The sequence below is a fragment of the Dipteris shenzhenensis genome, chromosome 30 (assembly GCF_047967505.1).
Source record: "Dipteris shenzhenensis isolate YYH24624 ecotype China chromosome 30, Dip_SZ_1.0, whole genome shotgun sequence".
Taxonomy (NCBI): Eukaryota; Viridiplantae; Streptophyta; class Polypodiopsida; order Gleicheniales; family Dipteridaceae; genus Dipteris; species Dipteris shenzhenensis.
Window position 1 is genome coordinate 33,697,733 of NC_141625.1, and position 22,210 is coordinate 33,719,942.

General features: G+C 42.6%; 1 protein-coding gene across 1 annotated transcript; it reads right to left on the reverse strand.

Moving 5' to 3' along the window:
- Positions 1-207: 207 nt before the first annotated feature.
- LOC147882010 (3beta,22alpha-dihydroxysteroid 3-dehydrogenase-like) lies at positions 208-21,944 on the reverse strand. The gene is made up of 9 exons (XM_087401499.1): positions 21,724-21,944; positions 21,292-21,619; positions 20,733-20,972; positions 20,545-20,631; positions 20,341-20,419; positions 20,102-20,211; positions 19,889-20,010; positions 458-581; positions 208-336 (listed from the first exon to the last, which is right to left on the reverse strand). Exons 1-9 carry the CDS (start codon positions 21,942-21,944, stop codon positions 208-210), a joined length of 1,440 nt encoding a protein of 479 aa, XP_087257625.1.
- Between the last annotated feature and the right edge of the window lie 266 nt (positions 21,945-22,210).

Below are 22,210 nucleotides of genomic sequence, written 5' to 3' on the forward strand. Positions count from 1 at the left end.
GGCGACCTCTTCCAACACCTGGGCGACCTGTTTTGTGGGCATTTTGAGCCCCTCCTTGGTCTCGTTTTGGTCCGGGTCCTTCATGGTTTGGCGACTTGTTCAATAGTGTTTCGAGCTCCATTTGGTCATGTTTTCCTTTCGGGTGATGTCAGCAGCAGGGCGACCTGCTGCAGCTGCTTGACGACTTCCGTGTGTAGCATTTCGAGCTCAGGCAGAGGCATTTCGAGCTTCCTGCTCTAGACGACCGGCCTCTCCAACGAGACGAACCTCCAAAGCCGCCTCCAACGGACGGCGCACCTTCAGCGCCAAGCTCCTATCTCCTGGCTTCTCAAAAGCCTGTAACACAAGGCGCACACAGCCCGACTACTACAGCGCATTGGCTTTCATTCGAGGCTCCAAGCAATGGCCGCTGGCACTACGTGGCCAAGTTTTCGTGCTGTCCTTTCAGAGCTTCTACCAGCATCGAGCGCCATCTCCGATCGACGGCTCTAGCTTCGGTGTAGCTCTCCATCCGTCGACCATCGCGACCCCTGAGCGAAAGACATGGCTCCTCCGAGTGCGAAGCCACAGTAAACCGCACGCTTCACAGCACAGAAGCTAGAGCCTCTACACCGAGCGACGCCTCCTACAACGAACTGGAACGGCCTTTTCAACGAATCAACGGAGAAGACGACGGAATCTCCAAGATTCTGTCAGAATCTTGGGTAGATTCTGGTGCCTCGCGTTTCGACACGTGGCAGATAGCGTTTTGCCACGTGGCAACCTTACCTCCACCAGCCACATCATCATCTTATCCAGTGCCATGTCATCAGTGACATGTCATCCTGCCACATCACCACCGACTGCCATGTCACCTGCTACGTCATCAGGCCACGTCATCATTGCCATGTCATTAGTACCACGTCACTTGTGCCACATCATCAGTTCCACGTCACCTGTGCCATGTCATCAGTGCCACGTCACCTGTGCCACATCATCAGTGCCATGTCATCAGTGCCACCTCAGCAGAGTCCAGTCAGCACTGACCCCTGCAGGCACAGTCCCTTGCCAGGCACACTGTGCACACACTGCATGTGCACACTCCTACCACCTCAGCACAGAGCTTCACTGGCACACCTCTTGCTAAGCACAATGCCACATCATCACTGCATGTGACTCACAGTGACACATCATCATTGAGCACCATTTGCACTCCTTTTGCCCCTCCACCTAGATCAAGTCATATCTCTTGATCCAGGAAGAATTTGAGGGTGCTCCAAAAAGGAAAGTCGCTCGATTTTTTGTGCTCTACGCGCTCCTTACATCACGCGCACATTTCGGCGCAAGTTACACTCACATTTGAGCCTCGCCGACAAAACCACTTCCTTCACGCACATTTGCCTCTACATCGACGCATCTGACCCAGCACTTAAAAAGAACAAAGGAAAAGGAATTATTTGCTGCTCTTTCATCGATCGACGGTTGGTTTAGATCTAGATCAGAGTAAACTAGATCGCCATAGAGGGGACGCTTTGAATTCCCCAAGTTGCCAAAATCTAAGCCATGCCCGAAATTCCCGACTAGTACCTACTCGGAGTTAGTCCATATGCTCACATCCGATTTCACATCATTACATTACTTGAAACCTTACATTCATCAGTTCAGTGAGCAGACTTCAGAGTTCAGAGGCATTGCAGATTGATTCAGTGGGCAGATAGCACTTGATTTCTCACACACATGCCACCATTGTAAAGCCTATTTGGCTATCTCACGGCATCGTGCACATCATTTTTCAGCCTTGTAAAGCCTCTTGGCTATTCCCGGCATCATTGCCACAAGCCTTGTAACACAGATCAGATCTTGTATACTACAGTTCTATCTTCACCGACGGTACAGAGATTTCACTTGGCATCTTTAGTGTATTTGCAGTTGATTCATACAGAGTTTTTCAGGACACTTTTCAGTTTGCACCATGTCGACTAGCAACCTCAATCTGGAGGCATCTGCTAAGTTAGACAACTCCAATTACGGTACATGGAAATACCGAATGGAGACCATTCTTGTGCTTCAGGACAAATGGGAGTATGTCGATGGATCTATACCTAGACCATTGGCCGATCCAGCCACCAGTAGCTCTACTCCATCTGTTGTCATAGCACCAGCAACGGGATCTACATCGGGATCTACATCCACACCAGTAGTAGATCCTGCCATTGCCCGAGCTCAAGCAGAATGGGATAAGAAAGACAATTATGCCTATCACCTGATCAAGCAGAATGTGCAAGATGTCATGCTAGGACAGCTCAACACAGTTAAGACATCAAAAGAAGCATGGGATATGTTCGCAGCTCTCTACGAGTCCAAGAACACATCCAGGATTCTCACCCTGAGAAACCAGATCAACCAGAGTTTCCGCAACAGCAGTGAAACCGGTCATGCTTATGTACTCCGCATCAAAGACTACAACAATCAACTTGCAGTAGTAGGAGAGACTATGAATCCCGTAGAAATGGTTCAAGTAATCCTGAATGGACTAGGAGAAGGATATGAGAATCTAGTCCAGAGTATTGCCATCCAACGGCAAATTCCAACACTGGAAGAACTTCAGTCCAGTTCTACTTGGTGAAGAACTCAGGACTCAGGCCATTCAAGCACGTAAAGGTCATTCTAATGATCAGGCATTCACAGCTTCAGACAGAAGCAGAGGCAAAGGTAGAAACAGAGGTAGATCATATCAGAAAAGTGGTCATCATCAACAAAATCAAAGTCAGAATCATCATCAGCATCAGCAGCATCCTCAGCAACATCAAAATCAGCAAAGAGGAAATCATTCCAACCGAGGAAGATTCCAAGGACGAGGGAATGCATCCACCAATGTGTCAAACATTCAATGCAACTATTGTCACAAGTTTGGACACTATAAAAGAGATTGCCGCAAGAAGCAGTATGACCAAGGCGGTGAATCCAGTAGTAATCGAGGGAATTCCCGAGGAAGAGGAAATCATCGTGGTGGACATTCTAGTCACAGTCATTTTGCAAATGAACATGGAAATATGTTTCTTGCAAGTGAGGAATTGCATTAGACTGATACAATGCACCTAGACACTGATTTCAATCCCAAAGAGGATTTCAGTTATCAAGTCGACCAAGTGGAACAGGATCCTTGGTACATCGACAGCGGTGCATCATCTCATATGACAAATCATCAGGAATGGTTCACAGAAATGAAGCCATTAGAAGGTCAAAAGAATGTCATCTACACAGCAGACAATACACCGAATTTGGTTCAAGGGACAGGTGTTATCCCTATGAACAATTTCACTGGTACAAAAGGATTAGTCAAAGATGTGCTCTATGTTCCGAAGCTCAGCAAGAACCTTTTGTCAGTAGGTCAAATGACGGAACACAACTACAAAGTCATCTTCGACGGTGATGAATGCACTATCAGAGACAAATCCAAAAGAGGTCAGCTAGTAGCAAAAGGTGTCAAGGAAGGACGCTTATACAGAATGCTAGCTACAATACCAGATAAGCATGCCATGTCAGCTCAAATGCAACAGATGCCACTATCCGCAAAATGGCACAAGAGATATGGTCATGTCAACTTCAAGTACTTGTTAGATCTAAGGAATCAGAATATGGCAATTGGGATTCCGAAGCTACAGTTTCTTGGAAAAGTTTGTGAAGCATGCTGCTTCGGCAAACAAAAGCGAACCAACTTTGTCAGAAATACCTCTCGTGCACGAGGTATTCTTGATTTGATTCATACAGATGTATGGGGTTATGCCCAGACCCGCAGCATCAATGGTTCACTTTATTACTTGACCTTCATCGACGACTACAGTAGATATTGTTGGGTCTACTTTCTGAAAGAGAAATCTGAAGTGTTTGCCAGATTTCAAGAATTCAAAGCCATGGTAGAAAACCAAACAGGCAGAAAGATCAAAGTCATGAGATCAGACAGAGGAGGTGAATACATGTCTTCAGCATTCATGAACTTTTGCAAAACTCACGGTATTCGAAGACAATTCACATGTGCAGATACTCCTCAGCAAAATGCAAGAGCTGAAAGGAAGAATGGGACTTTAGCAGACAGTGCTAGAGCAATGCTTAGTGAAAAGCATCTTCCGAATCAGTATTGGGCAGAAGCAATAGCTACAGCTAACTACATACTTAATCGGCTTCCTACCGAACCGATACAAGGTATGATGATGGAATGTAATGCTCAGTCCTTCTTCGATTCCCCAGAATCATCATCTTGAGGGAAGGCCTACTTCATGATGTTGATCTTGAGGGAAGGTGTTGAGAGTTCACGCTCAACATCATGTGATCATGTGTGCATAGCACCATCACGTGATCATATGTGCATAGCACTAATCTGGAGGCATCTGCTAAGTTAGACAACTCCAATTACGGTACATGGAAATACCGAATGGAGACCATTCTTGTGCTTCAGGACAAATGGGAGTATGTTGATGGATCCATACCTAGACCATTGGCCGATCCAGCCACCAGTAGCTCTACTCCATCTATTGTCACAGCACCAGCAACGGGATCTACATCGGGATCTACATCTACACAAACAGTTTCCGCACCAGTAGCAGATCCTGCCATTGCCCGAGCTCAAGCAGAATGGGATAAGAAAGATAAGTATGCCTATCACCTGATCAAGTAGAATGTGCAAGATGTCATGCTAGGACAGCTCAACACAGTCAAGACATCAAAAGAAGCATGGGATATGTTCGCAGCTCTCTACGAGTCCAAGAACACATCCAGGATTCTCACCCTGAGAAACCAGATCAACCAGAGTTTCCGCAATAGCAATGAAACTGGTCATGCTTATGTACTCCGCATCAAAGACTACAACAATCAACTTGCAGCAGCAGGAGAGACTATGAATCCCGTAGAAATGGTTCAAGTAATCCTGAATGGACTAGGAGAAGGATACGAGAATCTGGTCCAGAGTATTGCCATCCAACGGCAAATTCCAACACTGGAAGAACTTCAGTCAGTTCTACTTGGTGAAGAACTCAGGACTCAGGCCATTCAAGCACGTAAAGGTCATTCTAATGATCAGGCATTCACCGCTTCAGACAGAAGCAGAGGCAAAGGCAGAAACAGAGGTAGATCATATCAGAAAAGTGGTCAAAATCAAAGTCAGAATCAGCGTCAGCATCAGCAGCATCCTCAGCAACATCAAAATCAGCAAAGAGGAAATCATTCCAACCGAGGAAGATTCCAAGGACGAGGGAATGCATCCACCAATGTGTCAAACATTCAATGCAACTATTGTCACAAGTTTGGACACTATGAAAGAGATTGCCGCAAGAAGCAGTATGACCAAGGCGGTCAATCCAGCAGTAATCGAGGGAATTCCCGAGGAAGAGGAAATCATCGTGGTGGACATTCTAGTCACAGTCATTTTGCAAATGAACATGGCAATATGTTTCTTGCAAGTGAGGAATTGCATCAGACTGATACAATGCACCTAGACACTGATTTCAATCCCAAAGAAGATTTCAGCTATCAAGTCGACCAAGTGGAACAGGATCCTTGGTACATCGACAGCGGTGCATCATCTCATATGACAAATCATCAGGAATGGTTCACAGAAATGAAGCCATTAGAAGGTCAAAAGAATGTCATCTACACAGCAGACAATACACCGAATCCGGTTCAAGGGACAGGTGTTATCCCTATGAACAATTTCACTGGTACAAAAGGATTAGTCAAAGATGTGCTCTATGTTCCGAAGCTCAGCAAGAATCTTTTGTCAGTAGGTCAAATGATGGAACACAACTACAAAGTCATCTTCGACGGTGATGAATGCACTATCAGAGACAAATCCAAAAGAGGTCAGCTAGTAGGAAAAGGTGTCAAGGAAGGACGCTTATACAGGATGCTAGCTACAGTACCAGATAAACATGCCATGTCAGCTCAAATGCAACAGATGCCACTATCCGCAAAATGGCACAAGAGATATGGTCATGTCAACTTCAAGTACTTGTTAGATCTAAGGAATCAAAATATGGCAATTGGGATTCCGAAGCTACAGTTTCTTGGAAAGGTTTGTGAAGCATGCTACTTCGGCAAACAAAAGCGAACCAACTTTGTCAGAAGTACCTCTCGTGCACGAGGTATTCTTGATTTGATTCATACAGATGTATGGGGTTATGCCTAGACCCGCAGCATCAATGGTTCACTTTATTACTTGACCTTCATCGACGACTACAGCAGATATTGTTGGGTCTACTTTCTGAAAGAGAAATCTGAAGTGTTTGCCAGATTTCAAGAATTCAAAGCCATGGTAGAAAACCAGACAGGCAGAAAAATCAAGGTCATGAGATCAGACAGAGGAGGTGAATACATGTCTTCAGCCTTCATGAACTTTTGCAAAACTCACGGCATTCGAAGACAATTTACATGTGCATATACTCCTCAGCAAAATGCAATAGCTGAAAGGAAGAATGGGACTTTAGCAGACAGTGCTAGAGCAATGCTTAGTGAAAAGCATCTTTCGAATCAGTATTGGGCAAAAGCAATAGCTACAGCTAACTACTTGCTTAATCGGCTTCCTACCGAACCGATAGAAGGTATGACTCCTTATGAAGCATTCACTGGACACAAGCCACGCATTGGGCATCTCCGCATATTTGGTTGCATAGCATATGCCCACATACATGATGATCATCGCAGGAAATTGGATGCGAAGTCACGCAAATGCATCATGGTTGGCTACAGTGAAGAAAGTAAAGCATACAAATTGTATGATCCCATCAACCGCAAAGTCATTATCTCCAGAGATGTAATCTTCGATGAGGAATCAGAATGGAAAACCTCACCTACACAGGAGATAGAAGCATCGACTTCACAGTCATCTACAGAACAGGTTGATGAAGAAGAGCAAGAATTGCCAGCAACACCCCAATCAGTGTCACAGCAGCTCAGACGGTCTACTAGGGAAAGCAGACCACCAGCCAGATTGACATATGCTCAGAAAGGCAAAGCAATTCAGGTGGAAACCACCAACTATGCTCTTATGACTACCATCATGGCTACAGAAGAGCCAGTGTACTCTTCGAAGACGCAGTAGATAAGCCAGAATGGCAAACTGCAATGAATGAAGAAATGGATGCTTTGTATAAAAACAACACTTGGGAATTATGCGACCTTCCACCAGGAAAGAAGGCCATAGCCAACAAATGGGTATACAAAGTGAAGTACAATCCAGATGGTAGTATTCAGAGATACAAAGCCAGATTAGTTGCAAAAGGATTTGCACAACAATATGGCCAAGATTATGATGAGACTTATGCTCCAGTAGCAAAGATGGATTCCATACGGTTCTTGATATCACTAGCGACACTCAGTAAATGGAATGTGTATCAGCTCGATGTCAAGAATGCATTTCTCAATGGTTATCTAGACGAGGACGTCTACATGCAACAACCAGCCGGTTATGTTGAACCAGGACAGGAGAACAAGGTTTGCCATCTCAAGAAAAGTCTCTATGGCTTAAAGCAAGCACCCAGAAGTTGGTACAGCAGAATTGACAAATATTTTGCTGATCTGGGATACATGAAGTCAAATGCAGATCATACACTCTACTACAAAGTTCAAGGGGAAGATATTACTATTGCACTTTTGTACGTAGATGATCTGATTGTGACAGGAAGCAAGGATAGCTTCATCAGAAAATTAAAACAAGACTTATCTGCAGAGTTCGACATGAAAGATCTTGGACTTATGCACTATTGTCTTGGAATTGAGTTCTGGAGAGATTCAGATAGCACATTCATGAGTCAGCTCAAATATGTTGACAGTCTCCTGAAGAAGTTTCATATGGCAGATTGCAAGATTGCAGCCACTCCCATGGAACAGAGTTTGAAACTTACTAAAGATTCAGAAAAGCCTACAGTCAATGACAGATACTACAGGCAACTCATTGGATCTCTTATATATCTGACAATCACACGGCCAGATATTTGTTATGCAGTAAGGTCACTAGCACAGTTTATGGCAAATCCAAAACAGTCTCACTGGAATGCAGCCAAAAGAGTCTTGAGATACATCAGAGGTACAAGACAATTTGGGATAGAATACAGAGGAAGTCATCCACGGTTGCATGGATACTGTGGCAGTGACTATGCTGGAGATCATGAGACCAGGAGATCGACACAGGGATATGCATTTTTCCTTGGTCAAGGTGCTATATCATGGTTGTCAAACAAACAGCCAACTGTTTCTTTGTCTTCGACTGAAGCAGAATATAGAGCACTCACTACAGGTGCATGTGAGGCTATATGGCTCAGAAGACTATTGTCAGAAACAGATTACTTTGATGAGTCAAAGCCAACAACAATATACTGTGATAATCAATCGGCTCAAGCATTGGCCAAAAATCCAGTATATCACTCCAGAACAAAGCACATTGATGTCAGAGAGCACTTCATCAGAGAAAGAGTGTTACTTGGTGACATCACACTGCAGCATTGTGATAGCAAAGAAAATGTTGCAGACATCTTTACCAAACCACTCGGTAAAGAGCTATTCGAGAAACACCGACTAGCTCTTGGTTTGATGCAGAGGAAGGACATTCCCATTAAAGGGGTGTGATGGAATGTAATGCTCAGTCCTTCTTCGATTCCCCAGAATCATCATCTTGAGGGAAGGCCTACTTCATGATGTTGATCTTGAGGGAAGGTGTTGAGAGTTCACGCTCAACATCATGTGATCATGTGTGCATAGCACCATCACGTGATCATATGTGCATAGCACTAACCTTATAGAGTGCTATAAAGGAAAGGGTTAGATCCCCTAACCCTAACCCTAAAAGGGTTTGTATATATTCTATTTTTTCAACTAATTCTTGTGTACAGTTAGTCATTTGTGGTGTGCTCTCTAGCTGTGCCCTCTCTCCTCATCTCCACTCTTCTCCTCTCCCCTCTTCATATTTTGTCATATGACTCCTTATGAAGCATTCACTGGACACAAGCCACGCATTGGGCATCTCCGCATATTTGGTTGCATAGCATATGCCCACATACATGATGATCATCGCAGGAAATTGGATGCGAAGTCACGCAAATGCATCATGGTTGGCTACAGTGAAGAAAGCAAAGCATACAAATTGTATGATCCCATCAACCGCAAAGTCATTATCTCCAGAGATGTAATCTTCGATGAGGAATCAGAATGGAAAACCTCACCTACACAGGAGATAGAAGCATCGACTTCACAGTCATCTACAGAACAGGTTGATGAAGAAGAGCAAGAATTGCCACCAACACCCCAAGTAGAGCCACAGCAGCTCAGACGATCTACTAGGGAAAGTAGACCACCAGCAAGATTGACATATGCTCAGAAAGGCAAAGCAATTCAGGTGGAAACCACCAACTATGCTCTTATGACTACCATCATGGCTACAGAAGAGCCAGTGTACTCTTCGAAGACGCAGTAGATAAGCCAGAATGGCAAACTGCAATGAATGAAGAAATGGATGCTTTGTATAAAAACAACACTTGGGAATTATGCGACCTTCCACCAGGAAAGAAGGCCATAGCCAATAAATGGGTATACAAAGTGAAGTACAATCCAGATGGTAGTATTCAGAGATACAAAGCCAGATTAGTTGCAAAAGGATTTGCACAACAATATGGCCAAGATTATGATGAGACTTATGCTCCAGTAGCAAAGATGGATTCCATACGGTTCTTGATATCACTAGCGACACTCAATAAATGGAATGTGTATCAGCTCGATGTCAAGAATGCATTTCTCAATGGTTATCTAGACGAGGAAGTCTACATGCAACAACCAGCTGGTTATGTTGAACCAGGACAAGAGAACAAGGTTTGCCATCTCAAGAAAAGTCTCTACGGCTTAAAGCAAGCACCCAGAAGTTGGTACAACAGAATTGACAAGTATTTTGCTGATCTGGGATACATGAAGTCCAATGTAGATCATACTCTCTACTACAAAGTTCAAGGGGAAGATATTACTATTGCACTTTTGTACGTAGATGATTTGATTGTGACAAGAAGCAAGGATAGCTTCATCAGAAAACTAAAACAAGACTTATCTGCAGAGTTTGACATGAAAGATCTTGGACTTATGCACTATTGTCTTGGAATTGAGTTCTGGAGAGATTCAGATAGCACATTCATGAGTCAGCTCAAGTATGTTGACAGCCTCCTGAAGATGTTTCATATGGCAGATTGCAAGATTGCAGCCACTCCAATGGAACAGAGTTTGAAACTTACTAAAGATTCAGAAAAGCTTACAGTCAATGACAGATACTACAGGCAACTCATTGGATCTCTTATATATCTGACAATCACACGGCCAGATATTTGTTATGCAGTAAGCTCACTAGCACAGTTTATGGCAAATCCAAAACAGTCTCACTGGAATGCAGCCAAAAGAGTCTTGAGATACATCAGAGGTACAAGACAGTTTGGGATAGAGTACAGAGGAAGTCATCCACGGTTGTATGGATACTGTGACAGTGACTATGCTAGAGATCATGAGACCAGGAGATCGACACAGGGATATGCATTTTTCCTTGGTCAAGGTGCTATATCATGGTTGTCAAACAAACAGCCAACTGTTTCTTTGTCTTCGACTGAAGCAGAATATAGAGCACTCACTACAGGTGCATGTGAGGCTATATGGCTCAGAAGACTATTGTCAGAAACAGATTACTTTGATGAGTCAAAGCCAACAACAATATACCGTGATAATCAATCGGCTCAAGCATTAGCCAAAAATCTAGTATATCACTCCAGAACAAAGCACATTGATGTCAGAGAGCACTTCATCAGAGAAAGAGTGTTACTTGGTGACATCACACTGCAGCATTGTGATAGCAAAGAAAATGTTGCAGACATCTTTACCAAACCACTCGGTAAAGAGCTATTCGAAAAACACCGACTAGCTCTTGGTTTGACGCAGAGGAAGGACATTCCCATTAAAGGGGTGTGATGGAATGTAATGCTCAGTCCTTCTTCGATTCCCCAGAATCATCATCTTGAGGGAAGGCCTACTTCATGATGTTGATCTTGAGGGAAGGTGTTGAGAGTTCACGCTCAACATCATGTGATCATGTGTACATAGCACCATCACGTGATCATATGTGCATAGCACTAACCTTATAGAGTGCTATAAAGGAAAGGGTTAGATCCCCTAACCCTAACCCTAAAAGGGTTTGTATATATTCTATTTTTTCAACTAATTCTAGTGTACAGTTAGTCATTTGTGGTGTGCTCTCTAGCTGTGCCCTCTCTCCTCATCTCCACTCTTCTCCTCTCCCCTCTTCATATTTTGTCAATTGTTTCATTCTCTTCATTTCCCTTAATTCTTGTATATGTGGGCTTGCAAAAAATTATGTGCTTTGGTAATCATGGGCAATGTTTGGAAAGCAATGATGTACACCAAAATCTCACTTTCTATATTCTCTGGAGCGCATCTATTTACGTGTCTAAATGTGCGTCTGAGTCTCAGTGTAAACGCGCAAATAAACGTGCAAATAGACGCGCAAATAGACGCGCTAATAAACAGGATGTTAGACGGGCCCGTATTTTCTCAGATCTAACGCGCAAATAAATGCGGTGATTTACGCGTAAATAGACGAGCGTTTAGCCGTACCTATAGACGTGCCCATAATTTCTCTACTAGAGCAACGCCTATAGACGCACCCGCTATTTTGCACGTCTACCAAGCGCGTCTATAGTTGCTTTGTGTTGTTGTGTTTCCCCCTCTTTTTTCCTCTTTTGTTTCCCTCTTCTTCTCCTCTTTCCCCCCCTCTTTTCCCTCTTTCATGCTCATGCTCTTATGCTCATGCATAAGCATAAGCATAAGCATGAGCATAAAAGAAGGAGACATATGTCTGTTTTTCCCTCTTTCCTTTTCCTCTTCTTCTCTCTTTCTTTCCCTCTTTCCCCTTTTCCAATCTCTCTTTTCTTTCCCTCTTCTTCTCTCTTCTCCTCTTTCCCCTCCTCTTTTCCCTCTTTCATGCTCATGCTCTTATGCTCATGCTGAGAGCATGAGCATGAAAGAGGGAAAAGAAGAGGGGAAAGAGGAGAAGAGAGAAGCTTATGCATAAGACTCCTCTTATGCATGAGCATAAGAGAAGGAGACATATGCTCATGCTTATGCTTATGCATGAGCATAAGAGAAGGAGACATATGCTCATGCATAAGCATGAGCATATGTCTCTTTTTCCCTCTTTCCTTTCCCTCTTCTTCTCTCTTTCTTTCCCGCTTTCCCCTTTTCCAATCTCTCTTTCCTTTCCCTCTTCTTCTCTCTTCTCCTCTTTCCCCCCCTCTTTCATGCTCATGCTCTTATGCTCATGCATAAGCATAAGCATAAGAAAAGGAGACATATGCTCATGCTTATGCCTATGCATGAGCATAAGAGAAGGAGACATATGATCATGCATAAGCATGAGCATATGTCTCTTTTTCCCTCTTTACTTTCCCTCTTCTTCTCTCTTCCTCTCTTTTTCTCCCTCTTTTCCCTCTTTCATGCTCATTCTCTTATGCTCATGCATACGCATAAGCATGAGCATAATGCTTATGCTTATGCATAAGCATAAGAGAAGGAGACATATGCTCATGCTTATGCTTATGCATGAGCATAAGAGAAGGAGAAATATGCTCATGCATGAGCATATTTCTCTTTTTCCCTCTTTACTTTCCCTCTTCTTCTCTCTTTCTTTCCCTCTTTCCCCCTTTCCAGTCCCTCTTTCCGTTCCCTCTTCTTCTCTCTTCTCCTCTTTTCCACCCTCTTTTCCCTCTTTCATGCTTCTTCTCTCTTTCTTTCCCTCTTTCCCCCTTTCCAATCCCTCTTTTCGTTCCCTCTTCTTCTCTCTTCTCCTCTTTTCCACCCTCTTTTCCCTCTTTCATGCTCATGTTCTTATGCTCATACATAAGCATAAGCATAAGCATGAGCATATGTCTCCTTCTCTTATGCTTATGCTTATGCATATGCATAAGACTCCTCTTATGCATATGCATAAGCATAAGCATAAGAGAAGAAGACATGTGCTCATGCTTATGCTTATGCATGAGCATAAGAGAAGTAGACATGTGCTCATGCATAAGCACGAGCATATGTCTCTTTTTCCCTCTTTACTTTCCCTCTTGTTCTGTCTTTCTTTCCCTCTTTCCCCCTTTCCAATCTCTCTTTCCATTCCTCTTCTTCTCTTCTCTTATGCATAAGCATAAGCATAAGCATAAGAGAAGGAGACATATGCTCATGCTTATGCGTATGCATGAGCATAAGAGAAGGAGACATATGCTCATGCATAAGCATGAGCATATGTCTCTTTTTCCCTCTTTACTTTTTGTAATAACAAACTTTCTTTTGTAATTAAAAAAAAAAAGCATTAGTGGGGCAAAACAGGGCTTGCTATGGCCCTGTTAGGCCCCACTAATGCTTTTTTTTAATTTCTGTTAATCGTCGCTATATAGCGACGTTTACCAGTGTCGCTATATAGCAACGATTGTAGTGTCGCTATATAGCGACGTTTAAGAACGTCGCTATATAGCGACGGTTCTTTTCCGACGCTTTTAGTGACTTTTATAACGACGTTTGCGCCCGTGAAAAAAAAAATTTTTAATGTAAAAAGCGTCGGTATTTTCGTCGGAAAAGGGCCTATGCCTTGTAGTGATTAAAGCTTTGTATTAAAGTCCATTGAAGGATTTTATTTGGGTACTAGGCAAGAAGCCAATCCAAGACAATTATAATCAGAGTCATCACCTCCTATGTCAAATGAGAGTCAAAATATGCACTGGATGTCACCCAAGGGTCAAGGCTTGCCAAGACAATAGGGAGTTAATGCAGATGGCACCTAGCAAGGGACTATCACATTGAGCAATAAGACAATGGGGAGTCAATGCACCCAAGGGGCAAGGCTTGACAAGATAACTTGTGGGAGTTAATGCAGATGGCACCTGTATTTTGCACTGGATGTCACCCAAGGGTCAAGGCTTGGCAAGATAATAGGGAGTTAATGCAGATGGCACCTGGCAAGGGACTATCGCATTGAGCAATAAGACAATGGGGAGTCAATGCACCCAAGGGGCAAGGCTTGGCAAGACAAGTGGGAGTCAAATTATGTAGATGGCACCTGGCAAGGGACTATCATGACATTGAGCAATAAGACAATGGGGAGTCAAATTATGCAGATGGCATGAATTGAGGCTCTTTAAGAGCAACAATTTAAATTGTAAACATATGTTCAATCTATATCATTTTGGATATAAAGACTCTAGCTGAGAGCAATGTCTCTCAATGTAATCATATAATAATAGCTATAATTGCTATTATACCTCTTTGCTTCAATACAAAACTTGGGTCTTATGGCATCATGTCTTTTTTCTATTTATTAAAAGTTTTAAAAATTTTGTGCATATTGCGAGTGACAATGTTATTTTCATGAAATATTTAAGTCTCCTTTCATGGATTTATAAATTTATCATGTCAAGGAAAAACGTCAAGGAAAAATATTAAAAATAATTAAATTAACAAATAACTTAGATATAGCTAGAATTTCTAATATAGGATTATTTCAAATTCTTGCATGTTGGTGCAAAAGTATAGATTGAAAAAACAATATTTTTATGTGAATATGATGTGAACTTTTGATCTGGGAAGAATATTTTCAGAAAGTAAAATTTTGATTTGGGATTTAGGATATTTTCACAAAGTAAAGTTTTCATTTGGGAAGGATTTTTGGGCTTCGTCCAAAAACAACACAAAAAGTCCAAAATTAATGAAATAGGTGTTCATACCTCTACCCAAGGTAAGTCTCTTTACGGTTGATCTTCTTTGAAAGTTGCTCTCTTTAGATTCATCCTTTGTCGTATCCAAAAAACGAATGATTTTGGGTTCAGTGTTACGCTTTTATGTCGGGCGCATGTCCTTTTCCACTTTTTAGAATAGTCTATTTGTCAGAGCTTGTCTATGGATGCATCTCAAAGTGCATCTAAAACCGCATCCATAGGAGCATCTACAAACACATGTACTCTATTTTTAGAAACAGATAGCCGCATCCATAGATGCGCTGTTATATGCAAATATAGATGCGTCTATAGACATGTTTATAGACATGCTTCGAAATTTTAGACCCTTCCCTTCCCTTCCCTTCTCTTCTCTTCCCTTCCCTTCCCTTCTCCTCTCTTCCCTTCCCTTTCCTTTCCTTTCTCTTTCCTCTTCCCTTTCCCTTTCCCTTTCCACTTCCACTTCCAAAAAAGAATTTGCCTCTCTTTTCTTCTCTCTTCCAATATTTGTCTCTCTTTCCTTCTCTCTTTTATCCTCTCTTTCCCTCTCTTTTTGTGGTAATTTTTCTCTCTCTTTTTCTCTTCTTTTTCTCTTCTCCGCTCATCAGTAATCTTATTTTTTTCTGTTTTCTAGTTCATCATGTGGCCAGGAAGCTCTTCAGGCTCACCTGATCTATGGGAGACCATCTTTTGGGAGTTATATAACGTTTTAGGGCACCCTCCCCGTCTTGGGGAGTTATATGGCTACATGACGAGTACTCTAAATACCCCCCAAGAGTTGGCACTAGAGACTCCAAACCACCCCAACCCCACAACAGCTGAGATTATCCCAACAGAGTCAACACAACCCAGCTGGCTACACAACCAAGCCCTTCCCCCACGCTGTCTTATGCCCCTTCCCCCATGCCTGCTGATGCCCCTTTCCCCATGCCATCAGCAGGTCCTTCTGTCTCGTAGAGCCATAGATGTACTCTTGTGTAGTCGAGACTCAGTTGTCTAGCTACGAGTAGTCCATGTAGTCCCGTGTAGTATCCAGCTACGAGTGGCCAATGTACTAGCTCGACATGACATGATAGCAGGCGTAGTAGCAGGGAGAGCGGTGGGGGATGCATGGGAGGGGTGGTGGTGGGGACGAGGATGATTCAGATGATTTAGACGAGCCGCCGGGTGATGGTACGATCTTCTATGACATCACTCAGACAGGAGGCATCTTCATGGATGCACGGGGGAAGGACATCATGGCCTTCATGCGCTCTATAATTGCTAACAATTGCAGAGATTGCTTTATCCACTACAAAGACTAGCCAAAGAGGTTGGTTGATGAGACCCGCGCTACTGTTTGCTCTAGGTATCCTAACCCCCCCAATCTTCAGTTCACAGATAAATGGGCCAAGTCAAAGATTGTTACGATACTTGGTAATAAAAGATCTTCGCTTAAGAGGCAGGCACTAGTGGAGCTTGCCAGGCTCGAGGGAGGTCAACCACCAAGGGGCCCACCCCACACCGCTCACAAGCGTGAGTGGAAGAAAGCAATGAAGGCAGCGAAGGCGGACCCTATTCTGCAACACGTGGAGGCACGAAGGATCCAAATGGAGAAATTTGTAAGTATTAGTCTCAAATTATATTATTTATGTAGTTTATTAAGAGGTTGTTTCTTTGTACTAACCCCTCCACAAATTGTGTCAGCTTGCAACTTGATATCGTGGGCAGGTACCATACTCCTGTCAGTACCCTACTCCTGTCGAGACATCCTACCACCACCACCATCACAGAGGAGATATATGGAGGCACTTTTATAATGATGGGTTGATTACTAAGGAGTAGTATATCTGGGCTACTGGAGCGTCCTCTGAGGTATTTGAAAGTAATTAAATAATGTCAATATTATAAGTAAAGATTTGATTTTTCATACATTGATATATGTTGTCCCTTGTTTACAGGCCCCTGCACAAGAAGACGAGGAAGAAGACGAGGAAGGAGGCAAAGAAGGGAGCATAGAAGGGAGAGTAGAAGAGAGAGAGGATGTGGAGAACTTAGATTAGTTGTAGAAGTAGTGCTAGCTACACTTTTTTGTTCTTAAAGCCATTGGCTTGGCTTCGTGCCTCTTGTGTATACACTCCTCTTATTTTTGGTTCTTGAAGCCACAGGACATTTAGCTTCGTGCTATATGTACATACAAGCACTTTTTGAGCTTTCAATTTTCTTGTGCAATGTTCTATCAATTAATGCCTTGTGAACTAAACGTTTTGGAGTTGTAATTTTTTATTTGGAATTGTAATTGTTGGCTATAGACGTGCTTGCAAGAGTGCTAATTAAAATGCAATTGGCTGTAAGAATTGAATTACACAATGTGGAAATGGGATTCCTGTAACTACATAGCATACACAACATACACAGCATTCTGTAAAATTTAAAAATATTATGTAGCGCATCTATCAGGGCGTCTATAAACATGTCTATAGATGCATCTGTCTGTTTGAGGAGCGTTTATTTGTGCGTCTATAAAAGCTTCTATAAGACCGTTCGTAAATGCCTCTATACACACGTTTAATGATGTGTCTGTCTATTTTTAAAATTTTCTAGTAGTGTCTATTTATGCGTCTATATGCGTACTGTCTATCTGCTATATAGACGCACCATTAGATGTGGGTCTCTGGATGCACAAATAGATGCTCTCGTAAGTTTTTTTTAAAGTTCAGTAAACGTGTCTGTGTGCATGTCTATAGGTGCTTTGTCTTGTTGTGAAAAGAAAAATGGCACTGTACTTGTGCTATCACTATTTTTAAATAGCAATATCTTTTGATCCAAAAGTTGGATCAACTTGCGTCCAATAGCATAGTTGTAGTGTTTTGAAGGATCTACAACTCTCTAGTTGAACATAGAGGAAAATTCTGCACAAGTGAAAAGATATACAATTTGCAAAATGGATGTCTGCACACTGAGCATCGAACTATCCCTATTTTGGACAGTAAAATAACTGTGTACTGTAAATTCGGATGACCGAGCTGTCAATAAAGAAAATATACCCCTTCCAAAGTTCTCCGACTCCTCTATTAGGCATCGAGCCTAGCAAATACTTGCTATCAAAAATGGCATTCTGCTCACTTTTACTGTCAGATTTCCAGACCAAAAAAAAAAAAGAACTGTCACTCTTCTCCAAAGTGAATGTTATTGCTATCACTGGGCTGCTCTTCCTTTGCTCATGGGCTGGAGTTGCTGCTAGCACTAGGATGCTCTTGTTTCTTTGCTCACATCTCTTCCTTTTGAAATAGCCTATACTAATAATGGGGAAATACCGTCTAGATTTCTAAATGTTTGTAGAATTTTCATCTTTACCTCATGATCTGTAAAGCCCTACAATGCTAACCTCCATTTTGGAAGTAATAAGCTGCTTGTAGCCAAAGATATCAAGGTGTCAGATCTTAACTTTTCAAGATATGGTGAAACCTTCTGTGAGGTGGTCTTCACTGGTGGCCGCAACTAGCCTGGGACGACAAAGCCAGAAGAGGGGGAAGGACATCCATATTCCATCTTAAATTGTGTAGCTTCATGACAGACGATTCTACCACATGTGCTCTGATACTAGAGAGGAAGAAAGTAAGTGCTCTTTCTACGAGTTGCTGCTACATCGACACTTGGTAGAAACATAGACCTCCCTCTGTCTGATGTTCGTTAGCTTACTGACACTAGCTGTCGATAAAGGCAACTGCTATGTCTACCCACTTCATGTTACTCCTACACAGAAGGCACCAATGCAGAGAAATCATAGCTTTGCTTAGTTCTCTCGGTTCTTCATGAAGCTCCCACCAGGCTGCTCCCCTCTAACCTTGGTGGCCACACTCACCAAACTCTCACCATGCTCTCACCAAGCTCTCCTTGGCTCTGATACTAGTTGTGGGAAAAGAGGGAGCACACATGAAGGGATAAGAGACACCATATATGTTGGAGCAAAAGCTACTCTAGCTTATTCCTCTCTGGTATATATATGAGTATACATGGGCCATTTCTTGAGATATTTGACAAGGTAATAAATTTCCTTGTCATAAGTAGGATATTTCACCATTTCATATGTAAGAACTACACTAAGAAAGCCATACGATCTTGTTGTTTTTTAGCAATACACTATCTACAACATACTTTCTTGTATCCCATGGAGCTTCAAATGCCATGTTACAATTTGGTAACTTGAGGGTGGGATCCTTTGCAATTCATGTTTTGAAAATTCCAATGCTTATAGATGAGTCTCAATCCATGCAAAATGCATACTTGTCTTTGTAAGAGCAAAAGGAGGCAAGAAAATTTATGGCATGATGGTAAAGATGTTTCCTATTATAGCTAGCCGAGCCAAATATATTCCTTAATTCGTGGATATTGGTTGGACTTGGCCAATCAAGAATGGCCTTTACCATATCTTCATGAATTTTGATGCAATCAAAATAGATATTGAAATTGAGATACTTCAAGTTAGTCATGAGCAAGCAACAGCTCTACAAATTAATGTAGAACTGATGCTCAGAGAGCAATGGAAACACATGTTCCAAACGTTAGAGATGATACTCATGAATTTTGGAGTAGATGAGAATGTCATCAGAAAAAATCACAAACTTTTCTAGATAAGGCCAAAAGATATCATTCATAGCCCTCATGAAAGTTGTAGGACCATAGTGGGACCAAAGGGCATGACCACCCATTCATATAGACCTTGTCTTGTCTTTAAAGTTGTTTCCCAAGTGTCTCATCTTTAATTATGATTTGATTATACCTGGATTCAAGACCCACCTTTGAGAATATGATGGAGCATTCTAATTGGTCTGAGATATAATGCAGATCCAGAGATCAAAGCTTCCGGTTTCTTGACTTCAGCCTAATGGGAACGCCTTTGTTTAGTACCACCATTGCAGGTTGGTGGAACATCCCCTCGTCTCGCTCAGAGGCCTCCCAACTGCATAAGCTTGACCGATACATCCGCCCGTGAGCATAACTTTGATCATTTGTTATCAAGATGCGTCAACATTAAGTAGCTATAAGAGACAGTGACCTTATACTGGTAGTGAAATAGAGAAGAACCTGGCTCTAGTTACCGAAAAACGAACCGCACACTCGAGTATCTAGTCTCGAGACATTACCTCCATCTCGTCAACAAGTGGTGAAGGAAAACAGCAATCTCCAGCTTTGCAAGTTGTTCCCCGGGACAAAGCTTTCGACCTCCTCCAAACGCCACGAAGTGAGCAGCTGATGGACCTTCGGACTATCTTCAAAAGAAGGCTTCTTGCATCAGTTGTTGCTTGTGCACGTTCGTTAGTGTATCATGTGTGTGCAAAGAATTACGAATAACTCACAGTTTGCCATCGGAAAGGGTCAAATTTTGAAGGATTAGGGAATGCATCTGGATCTAAATGATTCGACGACTGGCTCACATACACCCTGTAGCCCTTAGGAATAAGGTGCCCTGTACGGATTCAGTATAAATAAATTGAGTGTTTACAGTACAGGTAATTGATATTGAAGCATAGTATAGCTATCGCAATATCTTAGCTATTGACTTAAAGACGAGAAAACCTCTATGAAGCATACAGACCTTTAACTTCAACGTCCTCCATGGCAACACGAAGCATTCCGGGGCTCACGTTGAGCAATCGTAATGCCTCCTTTATCACCTGTAAGGACGGAAAATTTTTCGGGAAGGAAATTAAAAGGGTTGAGACAAAATGATTTTCCATGACGAGGAGACTGACAAACCGTATGGACATCAAGAAAAGTAAATGGAAAGAAACGAGTTCACATTTTGGGTAAAGGACATCTTCTGGTAGTCTTCCATGCTCAGCGCTCCATCTTTAGGTTTGGCCTGGTAAATCCCGTCATGCTCTTTCTGTAGGGGATAAAAAAATGTAGCTGCCGATTATAGTGCAAATAAGATATGATGACTCTTAACAGCATTACCAACGTAAAAATTTATAGCAGCTCCTTTACCCGAATCTCCTGAAGAGAAAGCGGCGAATCTGTCAAAAACTTTACAATCGCTGCCATAGTTTTCGCCGTGGTGCTATATCCAGAATAAAAAACACCTAGGAGCAAATCTTGGATGGCTTCCTCAGAAAGGCCTTTCCCTTCGGACAAGAGATGATCTAAAAAGTCGTTCCGGTAATTTGGAGGATTTTGACCCCTCGCAGCTATTAGTTTTTGTATCATCTTGACCAGCTTAGTACGTGCCTGCGGAAGGCAGCAAAAGCTTGCACAGATCAGCGACGAAGAACAGACAGACTGCAGTCTGCACGACATATATGGCAACATATTTACCCGCACGCCTTTACTATAACGTGTGTCAGGAAATCTGATCGGCAAACACACAATGGCAGAATCGAAGTCCTTGAACAGTGCATGTAGATGGTCGGTCTCCTCTTGGCTGATGCTTATGAAAGTTTTGCATATTTATAGCATGAAGTTGACCTACACGCCAAAAATAGCTTAGTATTTAAGCACACAACGAGGATAGTGTAACAACCTCTAAAAAGGTCAGTATAATACTCACAGCGTATGCCTGCTCTAGAAGATGTAGCACAGAGTTGTCTTTCCAATTACTCATGGTCTGGACTACTGCAGACTCGACGTGCTCAAGCAGCTTCGGCAGCTTAGACTTACCCGCCCCTATGAAGTTAACGAATAAGCTTCGAAGTACAGTGTGCTCGTCGCCGGTGGCGACGGTAATCGAATGCTTCCCGATAAATCTCCGAACAGATTTTGGCCAATCGGCCTGAAAAAGTCGTCCTTCATTTTGCAGCACAAATTTACTAACGTCTTGATCCGTGGAGACGATAGTGGTGCGTCCGAAAAGGTTGGCCCGAAAAACTTTGCCATATCTGTCGCGCCAATGAATGAGACGTTAACGGTCTTCGGATATTAACCGTTGACAAACTTCGGGGCAACGCATAGAAATGGCCATGAGAAGTAATGGATCTACCACCTGCTTCGACCTCGCTTAAGGAAAGGTTCAAGCTCTTGTACGGGACTCTTGCTCAGAAGCTGTAGTGTTTGACCTAGAAACGGCCATCCCATGGAGCCTGGCGGCAGGTTTTTGCGGTCATGATTCCAGCATCGTGGTAGCAGAATCATCCAAAGACACGAACCTGCCGTTATGCATATCGAAACCCATACGGCCAAGATTATATTTACAGGATTATCCATCACGTGTGTCAGGCACAGCTTATTGCAGGAGGATCTGAAACAGTGAAAGGTCGGGACTCAGGACTCCGCAGAATGTTGTTATATAGTGAAACCGAGACCCAGCAGTTTTGGGTGAGTTGTAAGAGAGATGTTCTGTTACGATAATCAAAATTGACGTATTGCTTGAAAATGTAACAAGCGTCACGACGCCGAACGTACTGAAGTATCACGAGCAGCTGAAAGTTGCCCGAAAGCGACGCATCAGGAGAAGACGTAATAATTTTTTA